The sequence below is a fragment of the Mauremys mutica genome, chromosome 1 (genome assembly GCF_020497125.1).
Source record: "Mauremys mutica isolate MM-2020 ecotype Southern chromosome 1, ASM2049712v1, whole genome shotgun sequence".
In the NCBI taxonomy this organism is placed as follows: domain Eukaryota; kingdom Metazoa; phylum Chordata; order Testudines; family Geoemydidae; genus Mauremys; species Mauremys mutica.
In genome coordinates this window covers 342,544,971-342,563,034 of record NC_059072.1, presented here as the reverse complement: position 1 = coordinate 342,563,034, position 18,064 = coordinate 342,544,971, and the positions used below count along the sequence as shown (strand labels likewise).

Below are 18,064 nucleotides of genomic sequence, written 5' to 3'. Positions count from 1 at the left end.
TGGGAGAACCACTGGTCTATAATTACCGTAGTGAGCAAAAAAAAGGGGATAATGGGCTGTTCAATCCAGCAGACAAATGTAGAACAAGATTAAATGGCTGGAAGTTGAAGCTAGAGAAATTCTGAAATTGCAAATTTTTAACAGTGAGGGTAATAAACCTTTGGAACAATTTGCAAAGGGTCATGGTGGATTCTCCATCTCTGGCAATTTTTAAATCAAGAGTGGATGTTTTAGTTCAAACAGGAATTAATTCAGGGAAGTCCTGTGGCCTGTGTTATACAGGAGGTCAGTTTAGAGCACTACTATGGCCCCTTCTAGTCTTGTTTATGATTCTGTAAAATGGTGATACTACCCCGTTATAAGGTCATTGGCTCTTTAAGGGATGGTAGGTCCAGCCCCACTTGAGAGAGATTTAGCTCACATCCTCAAGTGGAGAAAATAAGCAAAGTCACACAACAGTAGGGTGACCAGATGTCCTGATTTTATAGGGACAGTCCTGATTTTTGAGTCTTTTTCTTATATAGGCTCCTATTACCCCCCATCCCGTCCCGATTTTTCACACTTGCTGTCTGGTCACTCTACATGACAGCAGGTCGTGGCTTATTCATAGCTGTGCCTTGTGCCTTCACAAATACTAGTTTTAGGTGCCAGGAGAGAGCATGTCGAAGGAATTGCAAGAGATGAAGATAAACTGCTGGAGAACTGTGCTTCACAAGCTCTAGTTTGTATGTGTATTTGTTATTCCATCTGTCTCTTGCCAGCAAAGCCTGTGCAAATTTAATGGCTTCTGAAACACGCTAAAGGCAGTACAAGGCCCCCAGAACCTGTTGCATCACCTTGATGAATAGATGCAATGCGAATTTGTGTCCTTGCAGCCTGCCCGCATGATCACAATGCGGTATGGTGCTTTGCTCTGGTATGTCAGGGTACCAGTCATCTACCTCAAATCTTCCCTGAAGGACCTTCTTGACAGCTAGCTACAGGTCCAGAATGCAGCAGGCACCACCAGCTCTCCGCTCTGATAGAGATATGGCCACCCCCATAAACTCAGAGGCCCCACCACGCTCTAATGTATAACCCAGTAGGGACCAGACTGACAATAAATATCCCAGCATGCATTGCTCCACAGCTATGGGGGGGGGCGTTAGGTGACAGACTACATGTCCCAGCATGCACTTCCCTATCCACCCGCGGCGCAGCCTGGGACTACAAGTCCCGGGATGCATCTCCGATAGCGCGGTGCATACTGGGATGTGTAGGCCTCAGCACGAGCGTAGACGAAGCCCCACCCCTTCCCCGGAAGTAGTTCCGTAACCAGGGGGTCACAGGCAGGGGCTGTTTCCGGGGGGGACCAGGCATTATGTAGGCTGCGGAGTGGTCGGCTGTTTCGCGAAGCTTCTGCAGCTGTAGGGCTCCGCGGCTGCCGCCATGTTCGGCTGTTTGGTGGCGGGTAGGCTGGTGAGCGGTTCCCCGGGGCCTGGCCGGGCGGCGCTTCCGGAGGGGAGGGGCCTTGGCGCGCTGGGTGGAGCCTCTGGAGAGACTAGTGTGGGGGAGGGGCCCATGGAGAGGGGCCGTTGGGAGGCGGCTGGAGGGGCCGTGCGGGAGGCCTCGGACCGTTCTGGGGCAGTCTGGCCTGGAGGCCGCTGGGGGTGGGGTTCAGGGGCGTGAGCTCGGGAGGGTCCGAGGGTGGGGGGGAGGGTTAGTGTCTGGGGGAGGGCCCTGTGGGTGGGAGTGTTTCTGGGGGAGGACAGGAGTGGGGGGTTCAGCCTATGGAGTAAGGGGTGTCTCTGGGGGAGGGTCCTGAGGAGTGGGGGCGGGGCTCAGCCTATTGAGTGCGCGGGGTGTCTGGGGGGGATGCTGTGTGTGTGTGGGGAAAGTTGGGGGCTCAGCCTATGGAGGGTATTTCTGGGGGAGGATCTGGAGGAGTGGGGGGTTTAGCAGCCTGTGGAGTGTGGCGGGGTGTGTGTATGTGTGTCTGGGGAAGGATCCTGAGGAGTGTGCTGGGCTCAGCTTAGGGAGGGGTGTCTCTTGGGGTGTGGGCTATGCCTGGTGATAGCATTGGTTGTGAGGAAGTTTGGGAGGGGCCATACTGTGGAGGGCAGGTTCCAAGCTGGGGTGGCTCTGATTTTTATCTTCCATTGTTGCTTTTTGGGAGCAGCTCCTGCATAAATGAAATGTGTCACTGTGTCTTCCTCCCTGTCCAGATGTTCACGTTCTGTGCAGACCCTATCCCAGTGTGCCTTCCTTCCCCTCATACAGGGTGGCACCCAAATTTTATTGGCTAAGGGATGGGTAATGTCACCTTGCTAGTAGGTTGCCCCAAGTTGCAGCAGACTGCAGCCGTGTTTGGTAATACAGATTTTTGGGCATATGGGAGGCAACAGACAGGGCCAAGCGTTTTTGTGTTATAGCTTGTTCTGAGTAGGAGCCACTTATGTCAAGATGCACGCACTGATGTATCATGTACATGAACTTGGTAATAAAGACAAGGGTGGCTCTGTGACCTGACCTTTAGCCATCCTTGAACTAAATGCATAAAGTCATATCTTACCTCTTACTTAAGGAGGTTTCCATGATTAGGGTTCTGCTAGCCATGTGGTTGACAGACACTGCTTTATAGACTTGGTGACTTCTTCTGCACCATATTTTACCACTCTCCACATGGGGAGCTAAGGTACTCTGATACTACAGCCCTAGGTGTGATATAAAGCCTCTAGCTAGAGCAAGGACTGTGAATCCTTATTAGCCTATTGCACAGTTCCCATGTGGTTGTGTTTGCCATGCTGTCTGTTTATAAACTAAAACTGGCATGTGCCTCACTTCCCCTTCTTTCAAACACTAAATGGATTTCTGAAAAGAAGGCTCACAGGTTGTCAAAATGAAGATTTCTAAACTAAAACTTGGTTTTATATTCTAGGTGCAAGCAGTGGCACAACAGGTGGCCCAGGATAAGTTTGTATTTGACTTGCCTGACTATGAAAACATCAACCATGTGGTGGTCTTTATGCTGGGAACTATCCCATTTCCAGAGGGCATGGGAGGATCTGTCTACTTCTGCTTTCCTGACCAGAGTGGGATGGCAGTGTGGCAACTCCTGGGGTTTGTCACCAATGAGAAGCCAAGTGCCATCTTCAAAATTTCTGGTTTAAAATCTGGTAAGAGCAGTGAAATATAGCAGTTAAACAACAAAACAGTTAGACAATGAAGTGGATGTTTAGTCTCTAATGAATAAATGTAATAAGATCTTGGAACGTATTGTGGTTTTTTTTTTATTATTATTTGTATTATGTAGCTCCTAGGAACCCTTTTACTACTTCACAGAATGCACAGTCAACTTGTGGAACTCATTGCCAGGGGATGTTATGAAGTCCAGAATTATAACTGGGTTCAACAAAAGAATTAAATAAATTCATGGAGGATAGGTCCATCACTAGCTGTTAGCCAAGATGGTCAAGGATGTAGTCCCATGGTCTGAGTGTCCCTAACTATCTGACTGCCAGACTGGACTAGTCAACAGGGGATGGATCATTCAATAATTGCCCTGTTCTTTCTCTTTGAAGGATCTGACACTGTCCACTGTTGGAAGACAGGATACTGGGCTAGATAGACCATTGGTCTGAACCAATATACCCATTTACGTTCTTATTCATAAACCAGGATCCCATTGTGTGACATGCTATACACTGCAATGCTACTTGAAAAGCCAAATATATGTATCTTTTCAAGTGGCTCTTCATAGACCTAGCACTTATATTCTAAACCAGGGGTAGGCAACGTATGGCACGTGTGCCGAGGGCAGCATGCGAGCTGATTTTCAGTGGCACTCACACTGCCCAGGTCCTGGCCACTGGTCTGGGGGACTCTGCGTTTTAATTTAATTTTAAATGAAGCTTCTTAACCATTATTTACTTTATATACAACAACAGTGTAGTTATATATTATAGACATATTTATTATAGACCTTCTAAAAATGTTAAAAAGGTATTACTGGCACACAAAACCTTAAATTAGAGTGAATAAATGAAGACTTGGCACACCACTTCTGAAAGGTTGCCAACCCCTGTTCTAAACAAAGTGACAGAGTCTTGTGGCACCTTGTAGACTGAGATGTTTTGGAGCATAAGCTTTCGTGGGTGAATACTCACTTTGTTAGATGAATGTAGTGGAAATTTCCAGAGGCAGGTATAAATATGCAGGCAAGAATCAGTCTATATTCTAAACAGTTCATCAAAACTGGCTGTTGTAGTATCTGATTGTAAATGAATGCTTGTGGCAATGTGGTTTTTCACCCTTCAGAGTTTGCAGGCAGTTTTCACGTGGAAACTTTGAAAACTAGAAAATTAACATGGCACACGTTAAATGGATTAAAAATTAGCTACCTGATAGATTTTAAAATGTAAATGGGGGACTCATTGAACAGGTGTGTTTCAAAAGCAAAATAGTCACTGATAAAGTTTATGGATGATCCAAAAATTGGGCGAGTGGTAAACAATGAAGAGGACAGGCAGCTGATACAGAGAGCTCTAGAGCACTTAGTAAAATAAGTTTAAGCAAACTGTTTTAATTCAGCTAAATGCAAATGGAGCAAAGCATGTACCTCATACTTAAAGGATAATGGACTCTATCCTGGGGAGCAAACACTCTGAAAAAGATTTGGAGCTGGAGGTGGCTAATCAGCTGAACACAAGCATGATTCTGTGGCCAAATGGACTAATGTGATAATGGGATGCATAAATGGAAATCTTGAATAGGAATAAAGAGGTTATTGTATCTCTATATTTGGCACTGGTTTGACTGCTGCTAGAATACTGTGTCCAGTTCTGCTGTCCACAATTCAAGAAGGATGTTGCTAAATTAGAGAAGGTTCAGAGACGAGCCACCAGAATGATTAAAGGGTTAGAAAACCTGCCTTGTAGTGAGAGACTCAAGGAGCTCAATCTATTTAGCTTTATGAAGAGAAGGTTAAGGGGTGACTTGATTACAGTCTAGAAGTACCTGCATGGGGAACAAATCATGGCTCTTCAGTCTAGCAGAGAAAGGTAAATGTGATCCAATGGCTAGAGATTGAAGCTAGACAAATTCAGACTGGAAATAAGGTGTAAATTTGTAACAGTGAGGGTAGCTAATGATTGGAAAAACGTATACTTGTACACTCTGAGGCAAGTGGGGACCATCATGATTATGTAGTCTGACCTCTTGCACATTGCAGGCTGCAGACCCTTGCCCACCCGCTCCTGTAATAGACCTGTGACCTCTGGCTGGGTTACTGAAGTCCTCAAATCATGATTTAAAAGCTTCAAGTTACAGAGAATCTACCATTTACACTAGTTTAAACCTGCAAGTGACCTGTGCCCCATGTTGCAGAGGAAGGTGAAAACCCCCCAGGGTCTCTGCCAATATGATCCGGATGAAAATTCATTCCCAACCCCAAATATGGCAATCAGTTAGACCCTGAGCATGTGGGCAAGACCCAACAGTGGGACACTAGATCTGTTCTGTGTGTATTTAGTCATATCTCTCACTTTATTGAGTAAAATATGTTTTTACTACTCTTAGTGCTGCAGAGCCAACTTAAATTTGGCGGAGCAAATTGGAGTCTTAGTTTTCTTGAATATCATCAGTACAATTGTTAACTAAGTTTCAGTTGTAGAATCTTTATTGTTGAAGTCAGTCAAAAAACCAAACCTTGACTGTGGGCTCTACAGCTGAGTTTGCAAGGCTTGCAGTTATACTGTTCCTTCTTGTAAACTGGGTAAGATACCTGTTGTTGTTGAGATAAATGCTACCCCACAAGTCCATGCTTAGAATAGAAGCACACTTTACTTTGACACTACTTCCTCTACCCCCATCCTATCCCCAAGAATCCCAACACATAGCAATCCCCAAAATGATAACTTGTCATTAATTTTGTATCTTTATGGCACTGAGCACATCATCCATGGTATAAATGCAGAGGGATAAATCCTACTGAGGGCTAGGAGAACCCTTCATCTAATCTCACAATTTCTGATACCTTAACCAGTTGGAGGCATGGTCACCTGACCAGTTATAAGTAACACGATTCAGCTTGTATTTATACAGCAGCTTTACTGTCACAACTGAGTTAGTGCACCTGCAGTTACCAGTCTGCCTGTCTGGGTTTCTATTGGTGCACTTTGGGAAAATCTAGACTGCTGTCCTGCATTGCCTCAACAGGAGATAAGGTGCTCAGGGAGGTACCCAGAGAGCAGGGCCAGTCACAGGAAGACTGGTGATGCACTTTGAAATGTCCTACTGTGCATGGAGCTGAGAGGAAAGATTACTGGCCAAACTGGCACATTTGAGAGTCTTGTCCGTGCTGTAGAAAACCTAAACACCTGCTGAACTGGATACAGGAAGGCAGTCATGTGCCAGCCCAGCTCTCTGACAGAGGCAAAATCCAGTAACAAGGCAACTAAACATTTGTAACCATGTGTTGTGCAAATGCAGCTTGTGTTTAGAGCTAACTATGCCAGTAACTGGTTATAAAGTCTGTTCAGTTGTGACTTGGACTGGGTTTTTACTTGCCTAATGGCCATGGGGTAGCAAAAAAAAATTACTAAAGTGGATGGGAATGGTAAAAGTTAAATGTGTTTAAGGCCAAGCAGTACAGCTGTGAGAGAGAAAATTCAAAATCGCCTACCTGCCGCATCTTAAGATCACACTTAAGCATAAAGTCAGGGAACATAGAAGTTAGCTTTCACAAGGTAACTAACTTGCCGAAATTGCACATAATTATGACGACTAGTTGGACTATTAAATGCGTACATTAATATAGTGTATGCAATTGTGTTACTGTTATGGGAGCTTCACTAATGCATTTTTGACTCTTTGTATATACACTAAAATTGCATTGACATAGATTTCTTTAGTTTCCAAGGAAAGAGAGCAAAACTGCCCATGCATGTGAATATTTTCCTTCCAATTAAGCTTTAAAGTTCACACCTCACTGAGGTGAGGGCAGGATGACATTTTTGTAAAGGTGGGTCAAAAAGGTAACAGCACATCAGAGAAAGTAATGAGGACAGCAGTAGGAAGAGAGGAAATTAGTACTTGATCCTGCAGTCCCAACTATGGTTGGTTACAGTTCCCAATTAAACCAATGGGAGTCTTGTCTGAGTAAAAGATTGCAGGAATGGACCTCTAATTTGAACCTCTTGGCTGATGCAGCTGTGTTTCAATGAGACACTTACAATCTTTCTCCGGCGGACTGGTCCAGCAGCAGCCCTCTCAAGCTGTGCAGTGAACCTATACATTTTAATGTCTGCTTAAAATCTTAGATGTTTATTGAGTACGCTCAAAATTACATTATTTTTTTCTATTGTTTAATGTTCTAATTTTTAAACTTCCCAGAAAATCTACTATCATTGAGACTACTCTAATCTAGTTGCATGACAATTGGAGAATCTTTGTACAGCAGTTTGTATTATTGATGAGTTAAAAGTCTTGATGTGGAAAGTATCTGTTTTTGCACCCCAGTAAATCAAGCAGGTGAAAGAATTTTTCTGTTTCTTTAAAAAAAAAAAATCACTTTGAAACCAATCATGACAAGAAAAGCTCTTCAGAAAGGTATGAGTGTGATGTTAGAATTGGAAGTCCTGACAGAACCTTTAACTACTCTCTTGCTACCAAGTGATTGTGAAGTCTAGACTACAAGCCACAATATCAAAATAAGTTATTGGTAGATTTAATTACAGAAATTATCCTACTTTGTCAATTAGACTCTTACACTCTTACACTCTTAATAAACCTAGACTTCCTACCTCTTTACCTTCTTTGTTTCCTTCTTTTTTTGAGATTTAGTTAACATGAATGCTGGCAATCATTGTAATAATGATAAAATCTAAATCTTTTTCTTTTCAGTTTGGCTGGAAACAAGGCAACCATATTTAGCTTCAAATCAGAAGTCCCTCAATAAAGAAATTATCTATCTTCTGTAGGCCTAAGTGGCTCTAGCAATGTCTTGAAAAACATGAACGCAGTGACCATGGTAATGAGTCACCTGCTTTTCCGAGATTGCTGTGATCAATTTTTATCCCCATGTTACCAAAAGACACTAATCAGGGGAATATTTCTGGCTTCTCCCTACAGGATTTTCAGGTAACCTGAGTAGATCAGAATTTTTAATAGGAAATCAAAAGGTCTCTCTGTTTAATGCTACATTTGTATTTTTTCCCTTATGATCCCTCTATCAAACCTACAGATAGGTTCTTAGTCCTTTTCAATAACATGAGGGAAATGTTTCATATTAAATGCAGTCCATTTGCAGTACTAAATGTGTATATGTCCACTTAACCAATGGCTATGGGAGTGAACAGCTGGCAGCTGTTTAGTCTGGGTCAGGGGGTAGTTGGGCTGAAAGAGCTGGCTTCTCTGGATCTCAGAAGTAAAGCAGGGTCATCCACTTCTCCAGGTCCCTTTCCTGCAGCCTAATAAAGGTGCTGAAAAATTGAACATATTGCTCTGACCACTGCTGATGTAACATATGCATTGGATCTCAAAAGTTAGAGAAAATGGTGGTATACTCTGTTTTTACTTTGTTCAATGTCATCTTAGGAATGCTTTGTTTCATCAACTCAGTTCATATAAAAGTTTTGATTGCTACCAAGCCTGTAAACTACAGGGATTTGACAGTCAGTCTGTTGCTCTTCTGGGATCCTGCATCTTCACCAGTAGTAAGGATTCTGCAGTGGGGCGTGATCTAACTGCCAGAGTAGAAACTTCCTCACATTGCCAAAGCTTTATTGCCTCTGCAACACAAACAGGAGTAAAAAGAAAATAAATGTACATTTTTGGGAAAAGTGAGCAGATAGGATAGAAATACACAGGAGCTGATCTTTTTAGTAATGGTAAATTTTACTCTTTTTCTGATCAAATCTACCGTTTAAGTGCTTTTAGTAACAAAGGCTCTGAGTACCAGTTCTGGTACAATAAGCACCCAGTAGAGTTAAGTGCCCTTAGCTTTGAATTAGGCACTTAAATATCCTTGTCATGCCTAATTGAACTGATGCTGGGTCTTATCACTTAAATCTTCAGAAGGTGTCCTCTGCTTTCAAGCTCATTGCAGCGTTTGACTTTTTCTGCTTGATACTGTGATCCCCTTTTAGGATTTGCTTATTCTCCAGTAGCAAAACTGGGATAAGATCAATTTTGACTATGTTCCTAGCTGAGTTTAGAATCTTTGAAATGATATCATTGTCCAGCACTGCTGTGCCAAGAAGTTCTAAGGTCTGAATGCTTCCTTTCCTCCTAGCCATGTGTCCAGAGATCAGGAACTTGTCTAGCAAGTCTTCAAGATTATCTTTGCTATGCTGTTTTGGTGGCCTTTTTTTGTCAAGTAGGAATGCCATAAGGAAAAGGTGCAGACCAAAAGCAGTAAATTTAAATGAGAACAAAATGGCACTGATGAAAGATGCTACCTCTCAGGTCAGTTGTAGCCAGCCACCAGATCTTTAGAGCAGAAGCAGCTGGTAACACTATAGCAAGTGCAGCTGCTTGCAGCTGTCTGCTCACTTTATGTGCTAGCTTCCAAATCTCCCTTTAAGCAGTGACTAACTTAGACAAATTACATTTGACTCTCACCAGGAAAGAGTGTAAAGATGAAGCTTTCCTCATGAAGTGGGGAAGCTTGCTTTTATTTATTTTTTGCTGTGCCTAAAAGTGCTAAGCACTTTGCTGTGAAAGAGGAAAAATGTACTCTTGGCACCAAAGAGCTACAGTCTTGATTGTAGACATGAGATGACAAATGGGGGTAATATTTAGAGGTATAGGTCACCATTTTGCTCCCTCTAACTTTGTGCTATCTGGTGCTGTGGTGGTTTAGTCTCTCCCTCCCAAAACTTGTGGTATAAAACCATGTCTGCGTTTGATTAATGGAAATGGCTAGAGAATAAACGCACAATTTCTGTTTTACCCAAACTAATTTCAAAGCCTGAAAGTGCTCTGAAATGGCTGAGTACTGTGGCTAAAAGTTGGATAAAGGGAGAGAAGTGGGAGATCAGTATAAAGAGCCTATCCCTGCTTGCTCTTTTCCTGAAATGTTGGGATCTTTTGCAGCATTGCTGTTGAGGGCAAAATTGTGAATGCAAAAATATTTAATAGTCTGTATCTTGAGAAATATTTTGAAATACTGCATGTTCCTTAGAATTGATGATTTATATGTTGTGAATAGAAGAGCGAGGCACTCAAAACACACCTATTATTTTATAGGGGTTGTGATGGTAGACTATAATCCACATGCAGAAGAGGATAACTTTATTTTATCCTCACAAGTGGACAAATCTTGAGTATCTGTTCTGTGCTGTGTTCAACACTAACAATGTGTGCATGCTGGAGCATTGCACAGAGGAGCCGGCAATCCAAAGAGGGTCTGGACTTGCATATGAAGTGGGAGGATGGGTACGCTTTTTGGTTTAAAGTACACTGATGGCCTCTGATTATTTTGAGCACTGGTATATTTCTAAAGTTGTTGGATAGTTTTATACAGATGAAAAGCTGATTTGTTCAAAGGAAAGGGAATTGTAAATTTAACATCCTGATCATAAAGATATGGAGAATTCTACCAACTTCATTGCTATCAGCATTTTTATCACAGAAAACTGGATAGAGTTGGAATTTGAATATGATCTTCAGTTAGTCTGGTTTCCAATGGCTTTATTTTCTCCTGTAGAGCCTAATTATATAAAGGAAAGGGCTGTGATGTCTCCCTGCTGCACAGGCTGACTTTAAGTAAATATGCTACGCAAAGCATTTCTAAGTAGTGGGTTAAAGCACCATGTCTGATTGTTACTTGCCTTGTGCTAAGTTTGTGTATTGAAGGACCAGTATGTGCTTTTCTCATGGGAGACTTTACATTACAGATTTTAATATTCAGTTATGGAGTCTGTATGAGATCTGAAGGTGTGCATGTATGTGTCAAACAGATCTCAGTTGAGGAGGCAATGCTTGAGGCGACTAGGAAAGAGGAGGGCAACAGCGTGTGGGTGGGTTAGACCACCAAGAGGTAGTGAGAGGGCTCAGACAGCTTCCTTTTTTTTGGTGCTGAGACATTTGTGGTATGTTTGGATTGGGTTAAACTAAGAAGGTCTCTTGTGAGTCGGACCATCTCTTCTTGAGCTCAGTAGCTACTATTTGGCAAAACAAATCTAGATGTAGTATACAATAGAAGTGGCGGATAATGTAACTGCTAGACTTACTTCATTGCAGATTGCAGTGCTACATGGAAAATTAACAGACTCTTAATTGAGTTTCTACATAGGCTATGCTCTCCCCTGCTTTTTCAGAAGTGGGTGATAATGAAGAGTTTTGGATGTGCTTCCCTAAGGAAGGACAGGGTACCTGCTTCCTACATACTAATGATTTAGGCCTTTGCTGAAGAATTAACTGTCTTCTGGAGTCTTCAGATTTCCTTGATTCCTTTGAGTTGGGGTAGGGCAGAGACTTGTGCTAGTCTCACTGGCAGAGATTTTAGCAATTGAGCTAGGTCACGTGGTGGTGTAGTCTTCTTTTAGCTCAGTCAGCAGCTTGTGATACCACTTATTGACGTGTGGACTATGGCATAGCTCTTGAATGGCTCTGCTCTTCCCTGCTAAGATGATCCAGAGGCTGGTATTGAGCAGTTGCTTCTTTATTGGGAGGATGTTCTTCTACAACATTTACTTGAACTTATGTGCAGCTGTGTGTCTCGTTCACATCTAATGGCATTTCAGGCATTCTCTGTGTCTTCCCATACATGTTGAACAGGAGGGAGTGACAGATTTCAGTGAATTTAGATGATTGTCTGTATTTTTGGTGAGCCCCAGAGACTTGGGTTTAGAACTGATTAAAGCTCAGTTTAGAAGAGTCAGAAGTGATGCTGGAGCTCTGGGATGATGCCTGCACAAAAGGTTTGCTATTTATTAATGCTTTTCAGCCGGGTTGTTAATGGATTCTCTAATGGCTTTTGTGACCAGCAGGGCCTCTTTATTTTGCAACCATTTCTTTCTGATGTGGACCTTGATACAGTCATTGGTGGCTTTATAGTGCTGAGATCGGATTACTCCAGTGCATGCTACATGAGATAGGTTTGAAGATCCCTCAAACAGCTGCCTACGTGTGTAGTGCAGTGTGAACCACTGGAGTGAACCATTATACCAACCCTCACAAGTGTTCACTTACCTTTTTTTTGCTACTAGGTGCTGTTCAAGATGATGGTTTATTTACATTCATTTAAAAATTCATTCAGCATCCAGAGACCATGATGAGGGGCTGTCTAAAAATAAATGCATAATAGTTGTGTGATCCAAGGCATAAATACAATGCATGAATGAACCAAAGGACTGTGCATCAGTACTTGTTAGTTCTGGGGTTTTTTTGTAAACATTTCTGTGCATATTAAGGATGGGGTAGTACTATAAAATCATATTCCTGAGCTTAAAAAAAATAAAAAATCATACTCCCTGTTGTACTGGAAAAGTCAGTAATAGCAAGAGGTTCAAACACTTCTGAATCTTGTAAAAATATATGACCCAGCTGGTTCAATGGGGAGGTTAGTTTACTTCTTAGGGGATTTTAAAAACTGATTAACTCTTCCTTACAAAACTCCTTCCCTGTAAGGGTCTGTTAGGGATTATCTCTCTATTCCTCAGTTATTAGTAAGATTAAAGATATTTTTATATTTTAAATTTATCCATTGCGTTTTTTCACACACTTAGTATATGAGCTATACACAATTTTTCATAATTCTGTATGTAAAGAGAACTCTGTTTGGCAAGTAACAAGAAACCTCACACACAAGAAATCTTGGTGACTTAAACTTAATATAATAGTTGTGCTGATGCCAAGTTTGACATTTCTGCTGCTTGTGCTATTTCTTCCAGGGAAAGGCAGCCAACACCCCTTTGGAGCAATGAACATCCCTCAGACACCATCTGTAGCCCAGATTGGGATCTCAGTGGAATTGCTGGAACATTTGGCCCAGCAGACTCCTGTAGCAAGTGCTGCTGTATCATCAGTAGACTCATTCACTCAGGTAATTTAAAAACATTGTTTCCAGCAGTCTTTCGCTCATTAGCGTATGAGCCAGTTAAGAATCAAGTTCTCTGTGAGAGCAGGTGTGAAAAATTGGCACAAATAGTTCCAAAACTACAGCCCCCAATTGTATGTTATCAAGCTAACCATGATCTGGTAGTCTGTTCATTCAGCAGAATACTTCAGATGAGATTTTTTCCTTAGGAAAATATAGACATGTATTTTTTGCCATTGCCATGGTGTGCATACTTACTGTTGCGTAAAATGCTGGTATATTTTCCTCTTCAGTCAAGTAGTTCTATGTACATGATTTATAATTCAAATAAAATTTCTTTAAAATAATATTTTAAGCCTTTCCATCATAGGAGCTGAAACTGAAGCTTTGGTGCATTAAGAAGATAGCTAAAGTAGGGCTCTCCAGGCTTCCAGCTGATGGGGGACCTTAAATACAGTGCCTAGACTTGGGGAATGGGAAACACTTGGGGTGGAATACCAGCTCAAATAGTAAGCTAAGTCTTTTGCCACAGAGTTCATAGAATCATAGAATCTCAGGGTTGGAAGGGACCTCAGGAGGTCATCTAGTCCAACCCCCTGCTCAAAGCAGGACCAAACCCAACTAAATCATCCCAGCCAGGGCTTTGTCAAGCCTGACCTTAAAAACCTCTAAGGAAGGAGATTCCACTACCTCCCTAGGTAACCCATTCCAGTTCTTCACCACCCTACTAGTGAAAAAGTTTTTCCTAATATCCAACCTAAACCTCCCCCTCTGCAACTTGAGACCATTACTCCTTGTTCTGTCATCTTCTACCACTGAGAACAGTCTAGATCCATCCTCTTTGGAACCCCCTTTCAGGTAGTTGAAAGCAGCTATCAAATCCCCCCTCATTCTTCTCTTCTGCAGACTAATCTTCTCTTCTGCAGAGTTTCAGGGCTAGCTTGCACCTCTGTCCCCCTCCTGGTGTCTCCAACTTCACTTGCCTTAGGTCTTGTGCCTTTACCAATTTCAGGGCAAAAGTTTGCAATTCCCTCACTTTTACACCAGGTACTGAGTTACAGTACTGTGTCAACTATGCTTACCCTCCGGGTGTGACTGAGTTTGTGCACCTGTGGTTCTTCCCTTGGGAGTCTGACCAGTCGTGTACAGTGATCAGACAGTTTTCTTAAAACAAAAGTATTATTTTGTTTAGTAATAGGCCCAAAGCACTAGAGTGGGGGAAAAGATTTTAACAGTCTAATACATGTGTGTCTAGAGTCTTCTGGCAGGCCTACACTACAGGACCTATATCGGTATAACTATGTCGCTCAGGGGTATAAAAAACCACACCGCTGAGTGACATAGTTATACTGACTTAATCTCCCCTGTATAGACAGTGCTGTGTTGATGGGAGAGGTTCTGCTGTCAACATAGCTATCATCTCTCAAGGAGGTGGATTAACTATGACAATGGGAGATGCTCTCCCATCTCAGCATAGGAGCGTCTTTTCTTAAGCACTACAACGGCGCAGCTGCATTGGTGAAACTGCACTGATGCAGCAATTTAAGGGTAGACCTCCCCTTACTGTCCCCTGATGTAGCCTAGGTAGATCTATCGTCTTCAGGCACCCCCACTAGGTCCCAGGCCGTTTCTCCACTAGAAAGACTATACTGACATAGCCCCCTGGTGCAGCCTACACCAACAGGAGTTTTTGCATCATTATAGGCACACCAAACAATATGCTGTGTTGACAGAGTCACTCTTCCATTGACATCACCACTTTTGCATGGGAGTTTTGCTGGCATAACTATGTTGAGGGAGGTATTTTTTTCCCCACACTCCTGACTAAAATAGCTATGCCGATAGTACGTTTCAGTGTAAATCAAGCCTCAGTCTGGTTCCCCTGAACACCTACTGTTCCTCTTCTGAGAAGAGGGTCCCTTTTAAACCCTGCTATAGTTTTTTTTTTCTTTTTTTCTTTTTTTTCTTCTGTTTCCCCAAGGTTTGACTTTCCTGTTTAAAACCAATTCTGTAGGTACAGCAGGATAATGAGCCAGTGATTCTGGCATTGTCCTTTAACAGCTCAAGTGTTTGCTGAGGAATGGCTTATCTTGAGCCATTTTCTTTCCTGCCTGTTTTTCCAGACTCTTGTCAGTTTAAACCAATGTAGTCAGATAATATTCCAGTATTCCAGTAACCAACATGCATTATTTATAATTATTACTGAGTAGCTCCAAATCTGTCGCCACCATACTCTGAAGAAATTTACTCTTGATACAAGACTCTGCTGCACATTGAAGCTCAGGGCTGTTACTTGGGAACAAAGGGAATGGCCAAAGCAGTTGGACTGGGCTTGAGGCAGATATTGTGATATCTCCATCAGCAGGCTTATGCTGCTGCCTTAGCTGGCTAGATCCTCCTGCTTCTTGCCGTTGTGATTTGTTATGCACAGCTTTGCTGCTGGTGCAGGGACCCTGATCTACTCCATGCTCAACTGGATATATATTCCCTTTGCCACGACCACCCTTTCTTCCTGCTCCAGCACCTCTGAGCAGTACCTCTGGTCCATTCTCTCCTCCCAGTTTCCTGACCATTCAGTGAAAAGGTACCTTTGAAAGCCCCCCCATCTTCTCTAGGGAAACTGCCCTGTACACTGAGGACTGCCATATTTTGGGCCTAGATTTAAGCAATGTCCCACCTCCCCATGCTCATCTCAGACAGAGGGGGAGGTAAATGGGTTTTTGATGTTCACCTGGGCAGTTGAACAGAGAAAGGGGAGGAGTGTGCAGAACCACAGGAAATTTATGCCAGTTGCAGCTGCTTGGGACAGACCCTGCTTTTGGCTTCTTGATCCAGACAATAAATTGTTGCTTCAGTTCTGCAGAAACTTTTCAGGCATTTATGATCAACTTCACTGCAAATAATTAATGGTTGTGGTGTGATAGGATCAATGACCCCTAAAGAACTGTAATTGAGCACTTTGAGAAGCCTAACTTGTTAGCAGTGTTAATCACACTGTTCACTGCTGCTCACAGTTGCCAACTTTCACGTGGCAAATAAGCACCTTGACTTTCACAATAAGCCAAAAATCAAGCTAATTCCATTTCAACACAAGGCCAAAACAAGCCAATCCCTAAGAACCCCAACACTTTGTGACTAGATGACCCCCAACATGCAGTCTGGGACTGTGATGGGCCCGCTATGCACCATTGACTCCATTTTCCACCCCCCCACCCCTGCTTTCCGGGAGCCAATTTAAAAAAAACAAAAAAACCTACAAGCCAAAAACTAGCCAACAATCAACTCACCAGCCAATTAAGCCAAAACCAAACCCAATTTCTGCAGGTTTTTTTGTGAGTTTGGCATGTCTGCTGCAGCTTCCTCCAAATAAAGGTATAATGCAGTCTGCCATCACAACTAACTGTGGAGGTGCGATGAACTTCAGAGTGACTTTCAAGTGAGGCGTACTCAACAGGCGTAACTGGCACACCTAAACAAATCCCGTTTTTATGTAAATATACTAAGCATGCATGGGGAGGGAGAGGAGAAAAACAGGATGGTTTCTGAGCAGTATTTCTCTGAAGCACCAAATCTTCCATTACTGTTTGTTGCACCACTAAGATAATTGACAAAGCAGCTAATGCCTTTTGTTGGTAGTTTCAGGCCTGGTCTACACTACGCGTTTAAACCGAATTTAGCAGCGTTAAACCGATTTAACCGTGCACCCGTCCACACAACGAGGCCCTTTATAGCGATATAAAGGGCTCTTTAAACCGATTTCTGTACTCCTCCCCGATGAGAGGCGTAGCGCTGAAATCGGTATTGCCATGTTGGATTAGGGTTAGTGTGGCTGCAAATCGACGGTATTGGCTTCCGGGCGGTATCCCACAGTGCACCATTGTGACTGCTCTGGAAAGCAATCTGAACTCAGATGCACTGGCCAGGTAGACAGGAGAAGCCCCGCGAACTTTTGAATTTCATTTCCTGTTTGGCCAGCATGGAGCGCTCACTAGCATAGGTGACCACGCAGAGCTCATCAGCACAGGTAACAATGCAGTCTCCTGAGAATCGAAAAAGAGCTCCAGCATGGACCGCACGGGAGGTACTGGATCTGATCGCTGTATGGGGAGAGGATTCCGTGCTAACAGGACTCCGTTCCAAAAGACGAAATGAAAAAACATTTGAAAAAATTTCCAAGGCCATGATGCAGAGAGGCCACATCAGGGATTCAGTACAGTGCTGTGTGAAAGTTAAGGAGCTCAGACAAGCCTACCAGAAAACCAAAGAAGCAAACGGAAGGTCCGGGGCAGGGCCGAAAACATGCCGCTTCTATGCTGAGCTGCATGCAATTCTAGGGGGGTCCGCCACCAGTACCCCACCCCTGTCTGTGGATTCCGAGGTGGGGGTGGTAATCTCAGCCAGGGCTGAGGATTCTGCGAACGGGGAAGATGAGGAGGAGGAGGAGGAAGAAGAGGACGAGCTTGCAGAGAGCACACAGCACTTCGTTCTCCCCAACAGCCAGGAGCTTTTTCTCACCCTGACGGAATTACCCTCCTAGCCCTCCCAAGCCACTATCCCACACAATGAAGCCATGGAAGGGACCTCTGGTGAGTGTACCTTTGTAAATATAAAACATGGTTTAAAAGCAAGCGTTTTTTAATGATTAATTTGCCCTGAGGACTTGAGATGCATTTGCGGCCAGTACAGTTATTAGAAAAGTCTGTTAACATGTCTGGGGATGGAGTGGAAATCCTCCAGGGAGAGCTCCATGAAGCTCTTCTGGAGGTACTCCAAAAGCCTTTGCAGAAGGTTTCTGGACAGGGCAGTCTTATTCCGTCCTCCATGGTAGAACACTTGACCCGCCATGCATGTAGCAAGTAATCTGGTATCATTGCATGACAAAAAGCCTAGCCGTGTATGGTCCTGGTGATTGCTGGCATTCAAGCAACATCTGCTCTTTATCTCACTGTTTATCCTCAGGAGAGTGATATCGTTCATAGTAACCTGGTTGAAGTTCAGGAATTTAAGGGGACAGAGATGGCCATTCCTACCGGGCTGTTTGCC

At 43.2% G+C, this 18,064-nt stretch overlaps 1 protein-coding gene across 2 annotated transcripts in view; it reads left to right on the top strand.

Annotated features, from left to right (window-relative positions):
• The first annotated feature begins 1,311 nt into the window (after window positions 1-1,311).
• HIKESHI (heat shock protein nuclear import factor hikeshi) overlaps window positions 1,312-18,064 on the top strand; it is a 28,227-nt gene continuing 11,474 nt past the window's right edge. Inside the window, exons 1-3 of one of the 2 annotated variants that reach the window (XM_045020331.1) lie at window positions 1,312-1,458; window positions 2,918-3,155; window positions 12,876-13,027. In XM_045020331.1, the coding sequence (XP_044876266.1) occupies window positions 1,429-1,458; window positions 2,918-3,155; window positions 12,876-13,027 (420 nt within the window). In that variant the 5' untranslated portion in view covers window positions 1,312-1,428. The remainder of the gene's footprint in view (window positions 1,459-2,917; window positions 3,156-12,875; window positions 13,028-18,064) is intronic. The other variant, XM_045020342.1, reaches the window with a different exon arrangement.